General features: G+C 41.2%; 1 protein-coding gene across 2 annotated transcripts; it reads right to left on the bottom strand.

The window, feature by feature from the left end:
• Nucleotides 1-3,394: 3,394 nt before the first annotated feature.
• On the bottom strand, nt 3,395-19,045 carry LOC124135512 (interferon alpha-inducible protein 27-like protein 1). 2 transcript variants are annotated; one of them, XM_048385587.1, is made up of 4 exons: nt 18,889-19,045; nt 14,643-14,732; nt 4,275-4,499; nt 3,395-3,786 (listed from the first exon to the last, which is right to left on the bottom strand). In XM_048385587.1, exons 2-4 carry the CDS (start codon nt 14,704-14,706, stop codon nt 3,674-3,676), a joined length of 402 nt encoding a protein of 133 aa, XP_048241544.1. In that variant the 5' UTR covers nt 14,707-14,732; nt 18,889-19,045; the 3' UTR covers nt 3,395-3,673. The 2 variants fall into 2 exon arrangements, with proteins under 2 accessions (XP_048241544.1, XP_048241546.1); XM_048385589.1 differs by having other exon boundaries at nt 3,671-3,786; nt 4,243-4,499.
• Between the last annotated feature and the right edge of the window lie 3,151 nt (nt 19,046-22,196).

Genomic DNA, 22,196 nt, shown 5'->3' with positions numbered 1-22,196 from the left:
CAAATATTGTTAAAATTTTACACCCGCAACGTCGTGAGTGTGTATTTTTTAGATAACCATGAACTATACTTCCCTATAAGAGTTACCTCCCAAATGCTAAGGACACTGTATGATTAGTCCTGTAGTCTGACACAATTATTCAGGCTGTCCTTCGCGGAAACTTGGTCAACGTTTCCCGCCTTTCCCCGTGACAGACCTTGTCCACTTCGATCATTGTCTTTGACAAACATAAATGTTTTAGTGTAATAATTTACAATAATTATTCTCATAATTATTTATGTATTTCGTATGTGACACGCCACTATAACTGTTTTAGACAAAGCTATATGTTCTTTTAAAAGTTTGTTTTCATCTTTCCAACGTTTACTCATCTCGATGTAATGTTCTTCCTCCGATCAGTTTCCGCAACAAACACAAACCTTTTTAGTGTAATAATTTACAGTTACGTTCTTTTAAAAGATATTTTCATAATTATTTATCTATTTTGTATTTACACATACCATTATACCATTATAATTAGGTGTGTCGGAGTCGGAGTGCGAGACTGTCGGATTAAGGGGTCTAAATAGCACTGATTAAATCGGTTCCATTCATTTGTGTCGGATAAAGCCGATTGTCGGATTAACGAGACTTGACTGTTCTCTTTTAAAATTCATTTACGTCTTTCCAACGATTACTCATTCCCATGTCCCCATGTCCTTTTCTCAAACCTATAACAAATAATTTACAGTTAGGTTATTTAAAAAAAAAAAAATTCATAATTATTTATATATATATCGTATGTGCACATTCCATTATACATGTGTGAGACAAAGATAAAGTTTCTTTTAAAGTTTTGCTTACGTCTTTCCAACGATTACTCCATATCTGGTGTCCCCCGCCGCGATATTGCTGGAATATTGCTAAAAGCGGCGTAAAACCATACTCACTCACTCACGATTACTCATCTCCATGTCTCCATGTCATTTTCTCAAACCCATAACAAACACTGCACAAGAATCAGCCTTCAGTGCAGACTGAATCATCTGGCAGCTGGGATTGGATGATTTTGTGTAAGATTTTTATGTTTTGTTTAAGGTTCATTTATCAGGTAATTAAAACGGACCATGCATTTCTATGATGACTTACACTGAACGTGACACAGATATTCTCAAACAGGTGACATTTGGTGAGGAACCATAGGAACTCGTTATTGGTCAGTAAATAAAAATATATACCCCCTATATGTAGGTAGAGAATCTTACATATAGGGGTATATATTTTTTGTTTACTGACAGCAAAATTACCAAGCTCAAGCTCCATGTGCAGCTGCGGTTGTCCCGTTTGACACGTTTGATCCCATCAGGGCTTCATCTTCCGCCAATCGGAAACCATGCTGTGTACCACTAAGATATTTTACCTGTCACTGTCATTTTCAGGAAGCAACTTTTCCATCTCCACAAGGACAAGGTTTACCTTTTCACAAAAACATAGCAGTAGCTTTGTGCTGTGTGTGCTTGTTGGAGGGTTGGGGCCATGGCATAGAGTGAGTGGGGATAATGTTACGCCGCTTTTAGCAATATTCCAGCAATATCACGGTGGGGGTCACCAGAAATAAGCACACATTGTACCCATGTGGCGAATCGAACCCGGGTATTCGGCGTGACGAGCGAACGCTTTGACCACTAGGCTACCCCGCCGCCCCCTGATTGCATATAGAGCAACCATGGGCCACATGCCACCCATTATTTAAACACTTCACGCATTGCATCCATTTTGGGAATCGAAATTTGGCCTTCGGCGTGACGAGTCGATGCTTTATCCACTAGGCTACCCACCGCCGCAGTCACTGGCTTCATCGTTTAGACTAATCGGATTGATGCCTTGTATATTTCTCGTTGTATATTTCGAGACGGCATTGTCACGTGATGTCATGGTTTCGAGTTCAACCAATTGAGTCCCACTTCCGTTGCACGAGTTTTTGGTGTGCGTTAATTCCAGTCTCCATGGACGGAGTAGAAGTGGCGTATATCCCGCTGCACTGTTGAATGTCAAACTTATCTCAAGATTCTGCTTAGAATTCGTTTTAAAACTCAAATGAATTCGTGTTTAAACACTTATTATTGGTCTATTATTTACGTCCTTAAATGTACGCTTTTTTGGAGGCTGTCCACGCACGAAGAAATGACTTTTCATCACAATAACTGCTGTGTTATTTTGAAACTTAGAAAATAAGGATACGGTAAGTGTAGGACTGTGACTAAACAATTTGTTTGTTGGCATATAATGTATAACATATTCACAGAATAAGACTTAGAGTTACGCCTTCTTCAACAGTATGCTATAGGGTTGTGACGATTCATGAACGAAAAGGAACCTTGGTTACATATTTGGATACCACCCGTGAAGGTAGAAAATGTCATCAGCAACCCATGCTTGCCGTAACAGGCGACTATGCTTGTCACAAGAGGCGACTAACGGGATCGGGTGGTCAGGCTCGCTGACTTTGTTGATGCATGTCTTCATATACCAATTGCGTAGATCGATGCTTTGGATGTTAGTCACTGGATTGTCTGGTCCAGACTCGAATATTTACAGACCGCCGTCATATAGCTGGAATATTGCTGAGTGCGGCGTTAAACAACAAACCAACGTGTCTACGGAGTACATGTGGTACACTTCCGCAGTACCAGTGCCGACATATGACGTCATCGTCAGGCTAAACTTTCAAACTTCCTCGCACCGTTACATCCAATCAGTGGGCAACTTAGAAGTCTTTGATAAGGGTGTAGAAGTGGGGTGCGTTGCAAAGCGCCAATCGCTTGCAAGCGATGTATACAGCGATTCGCCTTATAAGGGAGGCTAACTTTCAGCCACTTCGGCCCACGACCAAGCTCTGTCCGAAGTCGCTTCGTTCTTAAAACCAAAATGGCTAAATTCGACAGCGGAACAAGAAATCTTGACTGGATAAACTGGGAAATGGGCAAAAGCAGCTGACCTCCCAGCAAACAAAGTCTGCTCCACATTTCCAAAGCACTCATAATTTCATCAGCTCGCCATTGAGCCTCTTCTATAACGTTCTTCATTAGGGACAAGGCAACCAAGCGGAAGTTGCGTCGCCATTTTGGAAGAGTGCGCAAGCGCTTCAAGCTGTTGCTAACCCCAGGATGAGAGATTAAGTTGCTTACTCTGAGCGATTCGTGCCTCCAACGCGCCCGTGGTATAAACACAAAGTTTGGTTGTCAACTTCTTTATTGTATATAAGCACACAAAAAAACACCAACTTTCAATAAATGATCAATTAAGCTTAACTTTGGTTCTGAATAAGTATTTCTACGTGTAATTTACAACAAAGAGTCCATGACAACAGCTTATACCAGACAAGTAAGACATGAATGTCAGACATATGTCTTACCCTTGGGTTACTTTTCCAAATGTAACAAACACTGTACTATCCTCTCAACTATAAATTTCAAAATATTTATTATCATGCTGTTGAGATGTCCTGACAGTTGGATATGTTGACGTGCATGGTTTTAGGGGTTTCACCCCTATATCAAAATGGTATTATCACATGCAATACCGTTTCCGAAATCTCTGAGAAGCAGTAGTAATTAGTATTAGGGCGATCTTGAGCCACACGGATATTTTTTTGCGACTGGCCATCAGTTGACATCGTCATTTTCTTCTCTTTTCAATTTTTCTCATTTTCGCAACTTGGCTCCGAGCAACCGCTATTGAAGTAGCCAAAGGTTCCTCCAACCACGGCCATTGCTGCCTGCGTGGTGACGGCTACGCCAGCAGCCCCTGTGAGAAAAGGAAAGTATATATAATGCAAGAAAATGGTTGATAATTGTTAACTGATTTATCAAAATCGAATATTAAATATAATATATATTATTTAAATAATTAGGATCTTAAGTAATCTAAAATGATGGTATATGGGATTTACGGAGTATTAAGCAATATTCCATCTGTATCACGTTAGGGGACATCATAACTGGGTTTCACACACTGTACCCATGTGAGAAATGGACCCCAGCGCCCCGAGACAAGGCATAAAATAAATTGTTCCAATTAAGTAATAAGAAATAATTTGTTATCTGATGAAAATAACACGTCTTGTTTACACATTCCTTATTTGTATCACATTTTATGCGGTCATTTAGATAGACGTAGATCTGTAACAGCATCAGACTCAATGCTTTGAGCTTGGCAACATCTGAAATTCATAACAGACAACAGGTCTGAGCATATTCTTACTTCTACTCCACTGATATATGTAACAAAGGTACCTGCAGATTGTGCCGCTGCAACGGCACCCGCGCCAACTCCCGTCGTCGCCGCTGCAGTCATTGCACCCGCTGCCACAGAGCCTGCTTTGATCCCTGCCGCTGTGAACCCCAATCCTGCTAGCCCGGCCCCAAGGGCAAAAGGAGCCGCTACCGCGCCTACTACAGCACCACCCACTACAGCAGGCCCCCAACACCAAGGGTCGTTCCAGAAACTCTTCTCGTCCTCTGAAATAAATATTTCACAACCTTGACTTTGACCTTGTCCTGTGATTTTTAGGAAAATAGTCAGAATCTGCGAAAAACGGTTGTCGAAGTGCGTGATTTGGCATCAGTAATGGCGTCACACAGGACGGAGACTTTGGCAATTTCTATTGAAAATATCAAATCATTGCAATGTATCTATTTTTAATTCCCTAATTCTTCCTACGATTCTTTTCCCATGCATATTCTGAAAATGCTGAGCCAAGTTGTGCAACGAATAGATGAATGGATAGCTACAAATAAGAGAAAATGCTACAATGTGTATTGTCTGAGTTTTGTTTTGTTTACATTTCAAACAGGTGCAGTTTTCACACCTAATTTATTTGGCTTGAGGGTGTATGTATCGCAGCTGACATTGAAATATACGTGATTTTACAGGCGTCTCAAAACCGGTACACGTGAAACACTATCCAAATATGGCGAAAAGTTCACTTCGGCGTTCGTGTTTGTGTATTTTCAAAAACATTCTAGGGGTATCGGCGACGTTTTGGAAATAGCATTGGTGATTTGATAAAAGACAGACACCCGTCATCACTAATATTCTATTTTAGAAATTCATTTCTCCTGGTAAATATCCGAAAGTTAGATTTCAAAACATGCTGTAAAAACGCTGAAGGGGTCGTTGTCAGCACATGTACTATAGAAATATACCCCAGGTACGTTGGTGTATACAGATATGTACCCTAGCCAAAAACAAAATACAGAAACTACTGATTACGATTGCATGCGTGGATGCGAAATATTAGATTATTGTACGTACGTCACTGGGTATGATCGTTTCCCATATGATACGCTGCACTGCAGCTTAATCCATAGGTTCCTCCTGACGAACGCGTACCGCCATGATGAATGGGTTATGGGCCGGGAAGGCGAAAATCAATCCCTCAGAGTTAGGAATTACGTTCGCCTTCCCGGTCATCACAAAAATTCTTATTATGGCAGATGATCGCCTTCCCGGTACTTGTTAATTACAAAAAAACACCAATGAAATGAGGACACTATTTAATCTGGGCAACAAAGTCAATATATAACAAGTATAGTATAACATATCATATATCATGCATGTATTTGAAGATGTATATAGACATACATTTTATCATTTATGTAATAATTCAGTTCATTCCCAGTGCAGTAGATCTGCCACATCGTCAGTGTAGTCCATTGTTGTCGTCAATTGTTTCAACAGATCTTCTTTCAAGGCACGGAGTCTAGAGTCAATCACTCGGTATTTTCTCTTCCGAGCAGGTGCTCTTGGGTGAGCGCCTAGCTGCTCAACCCTCACTTCTGTTAGAGATTGTTCACGTTTCAGAAGATTCATTACCTCGAAGATGTTAGGGTGGGTCTTCTGGGCGCTCTTGTTCAGGTGATGATGCCATCCTTCAAGGTTGTTGTTTGTTCTGCGTCCCTGGTTTCCGAAGTGATTCCACAGGTCCTTGCTCCAAGATCCTTCTACCCATGTAGTGGTAACATAGTCCATGAAGCGCGTCACCTTGACGCCTTGAGGACTGTCTGCAATCGCATCAGCCCACACGTCTTCAACCATGTCTAGTGGCACCAAGGGAAGGGCAGAAGCTCGTCTTACAACCTTCTTCACTTCTTCAACGCTAGTGTATTCTGTTGCCAGTCCTTCCTTCTGTACGCGTCGCCACATACACTGGGTAAAGTGAAAGAAGCAGCCTCTAGTATGTGTAGTTGCGAACACAGATTGAACGGCGTTGTGGGCAGCGCGCTCAAAGTCTAGCTGAAACACCCGGGGAGTCCAGTCAAAACCTAAGTTGTGTGCAGCCTCTTGGATGTATTCAAAAGCTCTCACGTAAGTACACTCTGCCTTGTTTGGTAAAAGACAGAATACAAGAGGGAACAGTAGTAATAGTTAAGAGATTTTACGAACGCTTCAGCCTCTGGCTATTTTGCACTCGGGGCAGACGGTTTTATAAAATCATAAATAGTGGGAATAATAATAAACGTCTAGCCCAAAAAACTGTAAGTGAAGGGGGATAAAGTAGTGAGAAGAAGGGTTGGGGTTTAGGAGGCAGTAGGAGCCGTGGAGAGGTAAAAAGTCCTACGTTAACCTTGGTCTATGGGGGTGTAAATAAATAGGATAGGTAGAGAGACAGAAGGAATCAGTTAAGCTGATGAATAAATACTAATAATAAATAATAAGTAATAAATAAATGGGGGAAGTAGATATGAATAAGTGTGAGTAACCTATGTTAATAAGCAGGGGGCTAGCACGGGGGGGGGGGAAGGTAAAGGCTGTGTGTCGGCGTGTGTGGCAGTGAGCTTGTTAACCTTGACATTGAGTGAGTGGCTGGATGAACGGCTATATTGTTTCTATGAGTGGATATGGGAGAGTTTGAGGCGCGGACGTCGGAGTAGACAATCCGCGCTAGGAGTTGGGGGCGCGGACGTCATTGTGGAAATCCGCGCTGAGATTTTGAGGCGCGGACGTCGTAGAAGACAGTCCGTGCAGAAATTTTCGATCCGATCCGAATCTAAAGTATTGCTGTAGAATGAGAGAATTACTTAATGGTTTTGTTTGGGAAGGTCTAAATTGGTGTCGTTGTCGTCGTTTCGTCGTTATATCGTTCGTCAAGCATGAACATTACCACGAGAAGCATCAACAAATCCCTTCCTAGGGATCTTGTGGAAATAATACTTCCACTACTATCTTTCAGAGTGGGAAACTACTCTATCTTAGCGGACCTGTCTCTGGGTGTCAAGACATTGACCATCCAATTTGACACCAAACAGCCCAAAACAGCCTGGTATCGAAACAGCAGGAGGACCAATCATCCCAACCCTCCACAAGCCTCAACCACCGGGCAAGCCCTCTCCTCCACATCGGCCAACCAACCTACTGTCAACTCAGACATGGAAATATACCCAACTTCATCAACTCCCCCGCCAATCCAGGAACCAGTCACACAACCAATGACCCCTCAGCCAACACCCCAGGATCAAGACTATGTAAATATGTTAGCTCATCCCCTCCAACAACCTCTGGGTACAAATTCCCTTACCCCCGGCACAAACTCGGCTACCTCTCCCCCAAATGAAACCCCTCTCCATGTTAAAAAGAGGAAAAGACTAAGCACACCTACCCATATCCCCCAATCTGACCACTTCACCCAAACACCACCCCCAAAGGCTCCCCCCAATATAACCAGTTTTCACTGCTCCACCCAAACCATGGAACTACCCCAATCGCCACCCCCCTCCCCCAAACAACCACCTACTACCAACTCTGCCACTTCACCTATCAAACCCCCGTTGCACATCAACACTGACTCCCGAACTGACCCCATCGCCCAAGATACAGCCCCATCTGAGCTGCTAAATACACAAGAGCTCACACTACTGGCCGAAAAAATCCTCTCTGATCTCTACCTCCTACCCTCCCCATTTACGCTCCAAGCCCCTGGCACTAAATTATATAAAAGTACCCATGAACGCCCTCTCTTCACCATCGTTCAATACCTGGGAAGGGAGCGATTCAAGCATGAAATCTCCACCCCCTCAGATCTTAAATCTCTACTCCTTGAAGTCCAAGACCAGGGGATCACCCTTACCCCCTAATTCATCACCAACACCACGGCCCACTTTGTCAAGAAATACTACCACCCCCTAAGCCTCCATGATCACCAACTTACTAAAATTCTACTCTCTGGAGCTCTCCCTGACACTTAGACAGCAAATCCCCGGGACTTGCCCTACCTAAACCCGCCTTTACCACTCCCAGTTTATTTTCTCTTAATAATCCTAATAACCAGTTTCCCATAGTCCCACTGTAAACAAACCTTTATATTTAGGATCGGGATCCAAATTTCCAGCGCGGACTGTCTTCTCCGACGTCCGCGCAGCCAAACTCGTTTTTCCAGCCACTTAAAAATCATTATCACTTAACCATACCTAAAGCTATCCAATCACCGCGAGATGCACACCACACATAACCAAAGCTCCTCACCCCCCACCCCTTCCCCAGCTTACCTAGACTTACTATAGGCTTTTTCCCCTTTTTCTTTCTTTATTAACCTCACTATGGTTAAATTACAGCCTAACTGTAATCATTTCACTTTATATACTCTACATTTAATAGGGTAGTTACATAATAATCTCTCTGATAGGTTATTCCCCTCCCTTACAGTTTTTTGGGTATGGTGTTTACATATTTATACTTTATTTATTTTTAGTAATACCACCTACCCCGTCTGCGAAATGCAGTAAATGCGAAGCGGACGTTAAACCCTAATATACGATACGAGGTCTAAATTCTTGTTGATAAATTGTTGAGGTAGTGTCTTTAAGAAAGATGGCTATTTGTAGGTAGGTGGCTGGTGGGTTGTTTGGTTTAAATAGCATGGTAGTATTGTTTTTGTATTTAGGCGGAAGAGAGTTATATAGTGTTACCTGTTGTTGTTTATATTTACTACAGGTGGTAAATATGTGATTTATGTCTTCTGTGGTGTTACAGTGTGTGCAGTTTGGACTTGTATGTCTGTTTTGTTTGTAGAGTGTTTCGTTTAAGTTAGTTTGATTGCTTTGTATTCTGTTTATAATTTTGTCTGCTAAAATGGAGTTTGTGTAGTTCTTGCATTTGGTAATTGGGTTGGTGAACAGTGTTTTTAATCCATTGTGACTTACATTTTTGAATGTTATTATTAAAGCTTTGTTGTCTAATGTTGTGTTTTATTAGTGTTTTTGTTTCGGTTTTGCATGTGTGGAATTGTAAAGTGGGTATTTGGTCAGTTTTTGCTGTTTTTGCTGTTTGGTCTGCTATTTCATTGCCTGGTATGCCTGTGTGGCTGGGTATCCATACTAGTGTTATTGTTTTATTTGCTATTTTGAGTTTTGAGTGGGTGTTTATTATTTGTTTGATTAGGTCGGGTCTGGATTTGCAGTGTTTGTCTGCTATTTGTTTTATTGAGTTGAATGAGTCAGTAATGATGATGATTTTGTTTTGGTTTGATGTTTCAGCTTGGTGGTATGCTTGGAGAATGGCTAGTAGCTCAGCTGTGTTTGTATGTGTATAATTTGCATATTGGTATTTATTTGTGCTTTGTGTGGGCTGTGTTGTATGGATACCCAGCCCTGTTTTTTTGTTATTTCTGTTATATGATGCATCTGTATAGGGGGGGGGGGGGGGGGGGGTGGTGTCGAGGATGTATGAGTTGTTGGGGGGCGAGTGAGTTATATGTTGTAGGTTATAGGTTTTGATGAGGTTTTGCAGGTGTGTGATGAAGGGGGCTATGTTAGTGTTATTTTTGAACTTTTTGATGGTAGCTGGTCGTGAGTTTTTGTATTTTTGGAGTATTTCTTTGTAAATGGGGTTTTGTTGTGCCCCAGCCCAGTAACTGAGTATAGATTGATGGCATTTAAGTTGAATTGAAGTAGTGCCTGTGATGATTTGTAGGGTGTTAAGGGAGGTGCCATTTCTGGTCCCCTGGGCTATCTTAAGGGCTTTATACTGTACTGAGTTTAGCTTTTTTTCCAGATTAACTGTTAGAGAGTGGAGGACCGGGACGGCATAGTCTATTTTAGCTTGGATAAGGGTTTTGTTTATATTTATGAGTGTTTGTTTGTCAGCTCCCCAGTGAGAGCCTCTCATTAGATTGATATCTTTTTGGCAGGAGTTGACCACATTATTGATGTGGGGAGCCCATGTAAGGTGTTGATCAAATGTGACTCCTAGGAATTTTGCTTCTTTTTGAAATTTAATATTCTCTTTGTAAAGTGTAAGTTTGGGTGTTAAATTTGGCATGTAGGTTTTTTTTAAAACAATGCCGATGGTTTTTTTGGTATTAATTTTGAACCCCCATTGGGAAGCCCAGAGCTCTAGTTTCGAGAGGATTGGTTAATTCTTTTTTTTATTTGTTTTATGGATGTTGATGACGTCCAGAATGAAATATCGTCAGCGAATTTTGCTGTAGTAATATTTTTGGGAGTAGATGGGAATATGTCATCAATCATTAAGTTAAATAGTGTGGGGGACATAATGCTTCCCTGGGGGGTGCCGTTTTTGAGAATGTGGGGGTCTGATAGGGTCTTGTTTGACTTTACTGTTATGTTTCTGTTATTTAAGAAAGAGTGAATGAAATTTAAAATTCTTCCATCAATGGCTTTATCTAGTAGTTTTTGAATTAGGCCTTGTTGCCAAACCATATCAAATGCTTTAGAAAAGTCAATAAAAATGGCCACAGTGTATTGTTTTTGTGCTTGAGCTGTCTTAACATCATGTTCTAAATTTAAAATATGGTCTAGGGTCTGTCTGTTTGCTGTAAAGCCGCTCTGGTCCTCTTTAATAAGGCTATTGTTTTGGATTTTGTGCTTTAGTCTGTTGTTAATTATTGATTCCATAATTTTGCATAGATGGGATGTGAGTGAGATGGGGCGATAAGAATCTGGGTCATTTCCCTGGTTTCAGAATTGGCACCACTAATGCATTTTTCCATGTTTTGGGGAGGTAACCAGCTGTCCAAACTTGATTATATAGTTGAAGTATTAATTTTTGAATTTTGATGGGGACATGATTAAGGATTTTGTAGCTTATATTGTCTAATCCAGTGGCTGGGGCTGTGTTTTTGTTTTTTAGTGCAGTTTGAAGTTCGTGGATGTTTATGAGTTTATTGATAGGAAGATGTGAGTGTGGGGTTCTGTTTTGAAATGCAGGTTGAGTGTTTATAGTGTCTTGGATGTGTTTGGAGTGGTTGGTAGAGCTGCTGACAGCCAAAAGATGGGCAGCCATGGCATTAGCCTTTTCTTTATCTGTTGTAAGTAGGGGGAATTTGGGCAAGTTAAAGGTTTTGGCATTGCCTTTTATTGCTTTAAATTTTTTCCATAGTATTTTTGACACAATTTCAAGATCTTCAGGGTTGAACGGTTTAGTTTTTGTGTGGTAGCAATTGATTACAGTTATTTTAGTGTCTTTGATAGTGATAGTAGCTGCCAGGACTTCTAGGTTAGGAGTGAGGATGGGTAGTTCTTCGTAATGGATGGTGTTTTTGATAAAAAGGCCTAGTCCTCCATGGGGGGGGGGGGAGGGGCAGGTTTATTAGGAGGTCTGGCTCTATCCTGCCGAAGGAAAGTATAGCCTGGCAATTTGAAGGCTTTTTTGGGAGATAACTTTGTTTCTTGTACTGCTATTACATACGGGGCAATTTTGTTTAGGGCGATGAGGGCCTTAAGTTCATGCCCATTAGTGGTGAGACCATTACAGTTCCACTGTAAAATCACCATGTTCTGTTTTATGAATTAAGTGGGGATGTTAAAGCCAAATGAATGGTGTTTTGGGGCTGATTTGCAAGAGGGGTTTTGGGACTGATATAGTTTATTATTTAAGAGCTTTTATGGCAGTTTGGAAGTGTTGGTAGGGTTTTTGATAGAGGTTAGACACCAGGGCTAGGTTGTGGAGTTTTTTGGGGGTGGGACTTTTGATGAGGAGAGCTGCTGACAGGAACTCAATGATTTTGTTTGTATTGGAATGTAGTTTTTGGGGGGTGACTGGTTTGGGAGTTGTTGATCTCAGTGACTGGATTTTCTGTGCAATGAGTGGTTTTTTGGATAGGTGTGCTTTGGCTTTATGTATTCTGGGTTTGGGTTGCAGTTGTGTGGCTAGAATTGGTATAGCAGATCTAAAGAATGTTTGAAGGGGGGCTTGGCTTGGTTGGGTGATGTGTTAGGGGGTGGGGTGGGGCCGGTGGAGGGGGGTGGCATAGTAGGGGGGTGGGTAGGGGTAGGTAACAGGGGATTGGTGGCCTTGGGGAGGGTCATGTGTCTTGTGGGATGGGGTACTGCTGGAGGGAGACATGGTTGGGGTGGAATGGCTAGTTGGGGTGAGACAGTGTTTAATGAGGGGGTGGGGGGAATGGTGATTGTTGGATGGGGGTGGATCTGGGGGGTTGGGGCTGGGATGGAGAAGAGTTGTTTACATTTGGATTGGGTGGGCCGGGGCTGGGTGGAGGGTATGGGGGACAGGTAGTGATGAAGAAGATGATGTGTCTGATATATCTTCATATTCTGATAAGCTATTGTATGTTTGTATTAGTCTGGCCGGTTTGGGTAGATGTTCTTGTTTGATATGCTTGTTTAGCTGAAGGATGTGTTTTTGTTTAAGTGGGCAAGTATTTTGGGTGGCTGTATGTCCTTCGGCGTCGCATTGAATACAGTAGGCCGCCCATGTGCACTCAGGGGTTTCATGCCTGAGGGACCCACATTTCTGGCACATGGGCGGTTGACGGCAAGTGGCTGTAGTGTGGTTATATGAATGGCATATGTTGCATTGAGGGGGGTTTTTCCTTATTGGGTTGATTTTGTATCTGAGTGCTCCGAAGATTATGTGTGATGGTAGTGTGGTGCTTTTGAAGGTGAGGAAAATAGTTTGTGTTGTAGTTCTGCCTGGTATGGGTGTTCTGTTGTTTATGCTCTTGTAATCTGTAATTTCAGGTTGTGTATGGAGTTGATTTGCTGTGTGTATGTATTCTAGTATGTCTTTCTGTGTGTCCCTATGGTCTATGTATATAACCCCTTGTATTAATGTGAGCCATTTTGGTGTTTGCCATGTTATGTTTAGACCATCTATCATTGTTTGTCTGCGTGCTTGGTTGAGAGTGTCTTGTGATGGAAAGGTGACCTTGAACCCCCTGCCGCATTGGTTTGGTGCTGAGGTGTGGGCAGATGTTGAGGTGGATGGAGGTGTCTGTTTGGCACATGATTTTTTGGTTGTTAGCGATGACTCTGAGGGGGATTGGTGTGGGCGCTTTGTGGGTTTTGGGGATGGGGGTTTGGGAGCTGTTGTGGTTTTGTTTGCATGCGGCTGGGGGGGTTGGGGGGGGGAGGGGATTGGGGGGTTGAAAGAGAATTCTTGGAAATCTATTCCGAAGTCGAAGGGGACAGGGTTTTGGTTATGGGTGGGCGTGAGTTCTGGGAAGTGGGTGTCCGAGTGTATGGGTGTTGTGAATATGGAGTCTGTGGGAGGGGACGTAGGTGGGGGGGTAGTTGATGACATGATTTGTTGTGGGCAAGGAGTTGGTAGTGTGTCACAAGGTTATAGTACCAATACAATATAGGAGCTACAGAAAGTTAAATAGATTGAGCTTTAAGTTAATATGAGATAACAATTAAATATATCAAAGTATAGATTTAATTACAATAAATATAAGGTAGATCTAGAAAGAATAGAGGGGAGAGGGAGATAAAAAGCACTTAGCGAGATTTGATTGTCCGTGGGGGGTGGCCCTTGGGGGTCAGGCGATGGCTAAGATGGCCGCCGGCAGCCGGCTTGGCTTGTTTATTGTCCGATCCCACTTGATAAGGGTAGTTCGTGATCCCAATGGAGGAGGAAGTGGTATATATGAGATCTGGGGGTATTGGACTATCTATGTATCATAGAGTGATCCGCTTTGAACTTTTGATGCTTACTCCAACATGGCTGATTGTGTGTGTTGTTGTGGGAACATATGCTCTTGAAATCTTATATACTTCTTACTTGGGTTTCAGAACAAAGAGACATCACTGATCTTTTCATTCGCCTTCCCGGTCCCCAGTCCCTTACCCCTCCATTCGCCTTTCCGGTACTACTGGTAAATAGATTTTCGACTTCCCGGCCCGACACCGATGAATGTCACCGCGGTTTGGCACACAGGAAGTGACGGACCCTTAATGAACCGATAACACGCATTGCGCCCTAGGGTACGTTTCTCTATTTTGATTTTGGCTTGGGTACATTTCTGTATGTACCTGGGGTGCATTTCTGTAGTACCTTTGCCGACAACGACCCCTTCAGCGTAAATAACGCCGTGAATAATGATTCAGTAATGTGTAAAATGTCGACAATTGCGATGTACCTAATTTTCAGAGGTCATTTTCTGTCATTCTGCTTTGCCTAAAATGACAGTATATGATGTCATGGAACAGGGAATTTCCCACAGAATTCATCTCTGTGCAGTGTATTTGTGTGTGTGATGCATGTTGAAGTTAATTCGACTTCAAAGTAAGGTTTGAAGAGGAGGGAACACATATGTCCCTCTGGCATCCAGGGGGAAAACGTCACCAAACAATACAATTCGTGAACCTGAGAAATACCGAAACAAAAACAGGTGGTTCACGTACCTTTGGCACTGACTCCCAGGGAACTGATGAGGAGCAGATAACATACGACGTACGTCCGCGACATGTTGTTACACGTCAATGTAATAATCTCTGAAAGAAAGACAGCGGAAGGGTAACTGGTTTTGGTAAAGAATATGTAAAAGATGTAAACATGTAAAAAAGATATTATTTTGTTGACGTTTCTTGGCTTATTCGAGATGCATAATTGTGTCCATTGGCGGTGCCAGAATCCTATGATCATTGGTTCGAATCATGCTTCTTTGTCTGTCGTAAGTTTCAAGTGGAAAATGTCAAATCATAGTTTTCCTCGCACATAAAGAGGACACACCGTGGTATACATGAACTTCTTTAAAAGTGGCGCATTTGCCTGAGGCAAGCTTGTCCATTAGCCTATATGAAAGTCTATTTGTGACAATTTCCATGTCAAGTCTACTTTTCTTGGCTCGATCGTGGTGCCATCCCGTGTAGAACACGAACTGTATCCCATATGATGAAAACGTGATATCAAATCAGATAGCTTTTCTTATTTCGAATGGCTTCACAAAGGTGACTACCACAGCAAACCATCTGGTCGATCAGATAACGAAAAAAAGATTCTAGATTTCATCCATGACAGACAAACCAAATGACAGATTACCACAGTAATATAAGTTGTACCACAAAAGTGGGGTACACTATAATTAATTAAGTTATCTCACTTCACATTAAAATGCTAGCTTCTGATTGGTTAAGGAGCGGGCAATTATTTTCCACGTAGCTCGCTCATGTACCCCGCTGGGAAATCAATCGCAGCAAACCTTAGGTAATTTGCTTATCTCGCATTTAGTGTTGTTGAGCTGAAATGAAACAATGTCTATCCGTATACGTCGCATAAGGGGAAGTAACTCGCTTGTTATCTGTCAAAATGACTGACTCCAAGCGTTTTACTCAGTGACACTTCGGACATATACTCCGGGTCTGTATGAATGTACCCCGAGCCGTCAGCTCACACACAGGGTACATCACACCATATGCTCCGAGGGATTGGTTGATAACGAATTTATCTTACCGACATTCATTCAGTATTGGAGAAAACAGCTTACGAGGTTTTGGTAGACAGAGCATGCCCTGGGGAGAGGGTAAAACCAAGGGATCTTCGGTTTTTAAATGTTTGTGTTGCTATATTCCACTTCTTTTAAACTTTTCAAAACGAAAATACGCAAACTTTAAAGGTGTTTTTTGCTTTACAAGATTTTCGACTTTAAACAATCCAACTGTTACATGGAGGTAGTTGTGACGTAACGGCTAGCAGTTACTGCACGTGCAAATTGTGCAGCATTGATAAGCACTTGTTTAAAAGCCTGTGTTTCACCAGAGACTCTGAAGTGGAAAGATGAGCCACGACGACTTTCATTTTGTTACCCAGTCTTCATTCACTGAAGAAAGCGATGACTTATCTTATCGATTTGGGAAGCCATTAACCGAAGAAGAACTTGATAAATGTTTGGAAATATGTGTATCGAAACTTTGAATTGCTACTTGTTGTCATTTTTTCAGTTACTTGGTTAAACCTGGGATTTGAGGTTTTACATTCAAAGTAAAACCTCCCGAACGAAAATAAAACCTCACAATAGGTTTCAATGCTTATAGAAAGAACTCTCTTACTTAATAGCGATCCCAATGAATAGGTTTATGATACAGGTCCAGAATATATGTCCCCACTTTCACAAATGAAACGAGATACTTCCCTTTACCCAAAGCATTGGGATAATCATCCCTTCATTCAACTCAAAGATATACAGAAAGAAAAACGCTAAGCACACCCCTATTTCTGAACCATGACAAATGGCAAAAAAACATGGCATGGGGTGACTGTCTACAGGAACTGGGCGATACCAATGTCATCAGATAGAACAACATTTGACAACAAATAAAGAAGATATTGGTTAGTTGTGATTAAATTTACTGATAAAGCCATTAAAGTAACACAGGTACTGTTTTTGTCCTTAGACAATGCCTAAAAAAGTATGGAGCTGCAGGATTAAGTAAACGAGTTACGTTTGATGTTTCATGTGAACATGTTCCTTAAAGTCTCTACTTGACATGACACGTGAAACAGATCAGTAGCGGGTATAACCGCCACGTGCCCGGATGACGCATTCCACCCTACGTCTCATGCCTCTAGTCAGACTTTGGATCTGTTGATGGGTCAACAACAACCAAGTCTGATGCAATGCTGCTTCCAATTGGCGTAAATCTTGCAGAGGAGGATCTCGTGCCTGTATGCGCCGCCCCAGAATATCCCAATCATGTTCAAGGGGGTTCAAATCTGGGCTCATTCCTGGCCAGGGTAGAGTCGTTATTTCATTGGCCCTCATGTCATCCACAACTGCATGCAAACGATGAGGCCTAGTATTGTCATCCATGCACTGAGGTCGTTTAGCAAGAGGGTGGTTGTCAAAATGAGGAACGACGACTGGCCTCAAAATGTCCCGGATGTACTGAGCCCCTGTTAAGTTGCCCCTTATGGTGACCAAATCCAACCTGCAATCATGAGAGATACACTCACAAACCATTACCGAGCCCCCGCTGTATGCAACAGTCGGTTTAATGTTCCTGGGGATGTAGGCCGTGTTCCGGTGCCTCAACCTCTCGTTCTTCTATCAGTTACGTGGAGCAGAGAGCGACTTTTGTCTGACCAATGGATCCGTCTCCAAGTTCTCAGATTCCAGTTCTGTCGCGCAATACACCATGCTAAACGAGCAGCTTTGTGGTGATCTCTCAACAAGGGACGCTTTATGACTCGTCTTGCCCTCAGTCCTGCTGCTTTCAGCCGTTCCCTGACAGTTCTGGTGCTGAAACGACGATTGGGCAACCACAGCTGTTTCAGACTATTACTTGTTAAAGAGGGTTCTCGGCGTATGAGATGAAGAAGGTCCCTGTCTTCGTGATGTGTCGTCACAGGAGGTCTTCCGGATCTGGGAACGACTAAACGGCTTACGACAGTGTGATGATACCCCAAATTCCGACCAATTGCATTTATAAGACATTCCTGCGTTATGCATGCCGATTATATGCCATCTTGTGGCGTTTGGTAATTGCCTTTGTGCAATGGTCACACAATATCCTGAAATAACTGTTTAAAACCGTCCTAAGAAAGCAATTTTAACGTTTGGATATATCGCTTTTAGAAATACTCGAGGGTAGCATGATGCACGGGCATACCATGCATGGCACGTGAGCTTTCGTCACGCATGACTGATTACATCATTTTCTCGACGCCGCTTTTAACAGTATTCCAGTCATATCACGGCGTGTCAGCTTAATGTGGGAGGAAAGCCCGAAGTGATGCAGGTCTCAGATGTTTACCGCTTCGGTGAAACCCACGAGCATGGGTATGGTGCTGACAAACCTAGAAACATAATCGGGGCAAACCGGGATTCGAACCCACAATCAAGGGACGCAACTCTGCACAGCGAATCACGGCGCCTTAGACGACTGGGCCACCCGTGTCCCCTAATGAAATATATTAGGGTGTGCTTAAGTTTTTTCTTTGTGTATATTTGTCTTAACGTATTTTTTGGAACAATGTCACTTCGACAGGCCATCGCAGCAACCACGTTTTCAGAACCCGTTCTCTGGTTGGACTATGGTTAAGAATATATGGAAAATAGTTTATGTATTAATGCAATCTGATGATGTAGAAGATAATGATACTGGAATTCGTATGCCTGTATGCCACACGGATCAATAGAGATTATCACGCGAGTGTGTTTGACGATGGTAAATATCCTGTATTAGGAATAAACATTGTATTTAGCTAGCCTTGGAGAGCTTCATACATTATGTGTATTCTTAGTACAGGATATTTACCATCCCAAACTCTTCATCATATAAAGTCATTCTTCCATTCTGTCCTTTACAATCTATTTCCATCGCTCACAAACATTACCTAAACATTGCATGTTTTCCTGGAATGTGCGCATTAATATATATTATGTCAGAGGGTAAATGATATGTCAGTCTGACAATGACGGTAGCCAACATAGTTACAACTGAAACCTGTTTAACCAATTATCTCTGTCGTTCCTCCAGATTCCCAACGGTTAATTCTGACTCGATCGCCGAATGACAAGGGCAATGTTTATAAACACTGAAAGTTGTCACAACTTTGGATCTCGATCATATGACCCCACTCAAAGCATATATAGTGGGTATACGTCTTTGCCCAAACGGATATCGAGGAACGAGTGTTGCTATGACCTACCTGTCGCTGCACAGACTTATGTATACCGCTTCTCTTGTCCGTGTGTCTGATGGTTCTCGATCGCCCCACTTTTATATGCTTGTAAACGATCGCGGAAACTTCCATGACGTAAGCTGTATTTAGTTGCATTTATGCGCCACGTGGCATATAGCACTCTGTCTATACACGAATCCGTTCTACTTTCAGTTTCGTTTCTGTGACTATGTGCTGCATTTGGTCCCGTTTTTAAAGTCAATAGCCGATTCACATGATAGACTGTCATTAAACTGACATTGATATGACATTGTATATAACAGGAATGTGCAGATTAAGACGGGGAAAATGACACTGCTGTTCCACCCAGAGAAGGGTGACTGAAAGGCCAAAGTGGAAAAAATACTTTATAGACAGCGAAGAACGAAAATAATTGTAAACAATTGTAAATCTCAACAAGTTTGATAAGTTGTTATGATCAAGTGTGCTGTGACTTCAGTGACGCCGGGATATTGTTTTCGCCTTTATAAGGGAGGAGTGTTTTCTGATCGACTTTCAAATCCTCTCCTGCCCAATCCTTACGGTTGTGGTTGACTGAGATGGCAATGAATATCGATCATAAAAAAAGGGTTGAAAACAAGATGTTGTCATGAACATGTTTATTCAAACATTTCTTATAATGTTATATTTTATTTTCATTGTCGGTTTTTCATAACAGTTTCATAAACGTTCATTTGTATGCAAGAGATATGCCTTCATTAAATCTTGGAATGTCATCATCGCAACAGTCAGGGTTGCAGCCTAGTACGCTCAAAACATCCGATATCAAACTACCGTATTTCCTCTATTAGACGCTAGACCGTCTATTAATTTCGCGGAAGACGTTGAGTCCGTGTGTATTAGAGACATGGCTTGTATTTGACACCCAGCGTGTAATAGAGGAAATATAGTTAAGTTTTACAGTTTACATGTGGTTGATCAATCGGCAGACATATGTTCTTGAATCAATACGTGGGCTATCGATGTATTCATACCCACGGTTTTTGTGTGAAAAGGTTTAACATTTTTTAAAAGGGTTTCCGTAGCAAAAAGGAAACCTCTTTTTAACCAATCAGAATCAAGCATTCATCAGTGTCATGGTAGAATTTCATATACACTGCTCTATTTTGTGACCTGGGCGTACATTTTCGAAACGATCGTAGCCCTAAAATTATCGTAAAGTTATCGTAAGGAAATCGTAGGCTATCGTAGCATATTTTCGAAACTATCGTAGCCCTAAGATATCTTAAGATTGTCGTAAATCTAAGATAGCCCCATACCTGTCGTAAGTTTATTTTATCTTCATCCAAGACGGCGGCATACTTTTTCATAGATATTTTGCCAAACAATTAGTCTGCTTTACGTCAAAAATGTTCTCAATCGCGACAGCGATCCACATAACTGTGGTGTCGAAAGCTTACAATATATTTCTATCCGAGTCTATGCTGAAGAAGTGTGAAACAACATACCTTTTTGATATTTTGGGAAGGATTAAAACGGAAGGTGTCGGCAGGCTACAGTGATGACCGTGACCTTATTGATAACTCAGGGGGAGATAATCTTAGTTGAGAGTGGTTTCCCTTTGTATTCGCCCGGGACACCTTGCTCAATGTTACAGTTTTCATAAAGCACAGAGTTCCGCTGTTATATTTTCTGGATCGCATTTGTGTCAATGCTTTAGTCTTTATTTTCGCATTTTATAAAATTATGTCAATCTACATATGTAAAAAAAACCATAAAGGTTTCGCATAAGGTTTTACATCTAAAATCGTGTGGGCCGGGGGGGGGGGGGGGGGGGGGGGGGGTTAATAATTGAATTTTAACTATACAGTGTAGTATTTATTGACTTAACAAGGAAATACATGTGATCAAATATTTGTATACGATATCTAATATTTTTCTTGCAAAAGTAATTGTAATTTGTTTCGTTTTAAATTCAATACCTATGTTATCTATATCATCTTGAAAGACAAATATTTGATAAAAAAAATGATTAAAAACTGTCTGTTGAACAATTGCATTCTTTAAAAACATTGATTAACGGCATAAAGGTGTATTCACTTAAATATAACAATTTACTGAAATTTTGACAGTAAAAGTTAAGCACATATTTTCGTATCGACATATCAAATACAAAAAGGGTTCCCATGCTCGTTCTGGTTCTCGTCAAAATGTAGCATACATTGTACATTGTCCAAAATTCACTTTCCAATATATGTTCGCAGAAAAAAAGTTTATTGAATGAAATGTACTGATCAATATAAGATAGACATTTTCAACACAATAATCTTTGCATTCAATAAACCGGTTTTAAAATATTTTGGTGTTTTAATATTTAAGTCTACATCTTCCCGTTTTATGTTTAAAAAATATATAGATATACTTGAGACCATTCAAACAATAAAATCGTTGTCACGTTTAGGGTCAACGGACAAATACTAGTAAAAGATCCTCAGCAATTCTGTCAGACAAGCCAAACATCATTGAACTACGTTCTGGAATAGATTTGACACATTACAAAGTATTTCGCTCCTTAGTCAGATTTAATTGAAATCAGACGAATCAGTTTATTAGCTCTACTTAATTCAAAAGGATAGAAAATGACTACATTATATGTATGTTTGCGTTAACTTGTGACGTGTTGCATGAGACAACATAACTTGACAATTCCGAAATTATCTCTCTTTGCGAACCAAAATTAGTGCCACTTTTAAATTTTGAAAAGAATTATGGATCTAGATAGATACAAAATAATGTCATCATCTAAATACTTATAGCTTGATGTTGTATTTAAGTCCTTGGTTAATTCGTGAAATATATTGGATACATAAATAACAAAACTTAACAAGCTTAGATTGTCAGAAAAACTTGCTTGTTGGTGCGCTGCTTCCTGAATAATTTTCGTTTTGAGTGTTTCCACGTATAATGTTGGTGTTTACACTAATATAAACTTGATTTTTGACATAAACACAAACATATACAATATACATCACTTAACATCAGACTTGAACACGCATGTTAAATGCTGAACGCATATGCTGTTCGATCAAAGGTCTCGTCATTGTCATTTAGAATAACGTCCCTTACTTTCGTCCTTGACTTTGTACGCGATGTGTTTATATCATAAAGTTCTGCGCGGTCACGAGAGGACCATTTGAAGGGAAAATAGTGAAGTATCTTTTGGCACATTATTTCCATTCTAATAGCTAAAGTGTGGTAACTCTTTACTTATTGATTATAACATTTTTGGGCTTTGAAAAATGCTATTGCATAACACACGAATGCTTTTTGTGTTC

This window comes from Haliotis rufescens, unplaced genomic scaffold, assembly GCF_023055435.1.
Source record: "Haliotis rufescens isolate VD_foot unplaced genomic scaffold, xgHalRufe1.0.p SCAF_6, whole genome shotgun sequence".
NCBI lineage: Eukaryota > Metazoa > Mollusca > Gastropoda > Lepetellida > Haliotidae > Haliotis > Haliotis rufescens.
Note: the sequence above shows the minus strand (reverse complement) of the source record. Positions and strands in the feature narration are given on the sequence as shown.

Bases quoted from the DNA above. Each gene is read 5' to 3' on its own strand.
- LOC124135512 (XM_048385587.1), bottom strand. From the start codon at position 14,706: ATGTCGCGGACGTACGTCGTATGTTATCTGCTCCTCATCAGTTCCCTG. The intron at 4,500-14,642 runs GTACGTGAACCA...TATTTATTTCAG, and splicing joins CCTGGGAGTCAGTGCCAAAG to AGGACGAGAAGAGTTTCTGG. The intron at 3,787-4,274 runs GTACCTTTGTTA...CTTTTCTCACAG, and splicing joins TGCAGCGGCACAATCTGCAG to GGGCTGCTGGCGTAGCCGTC.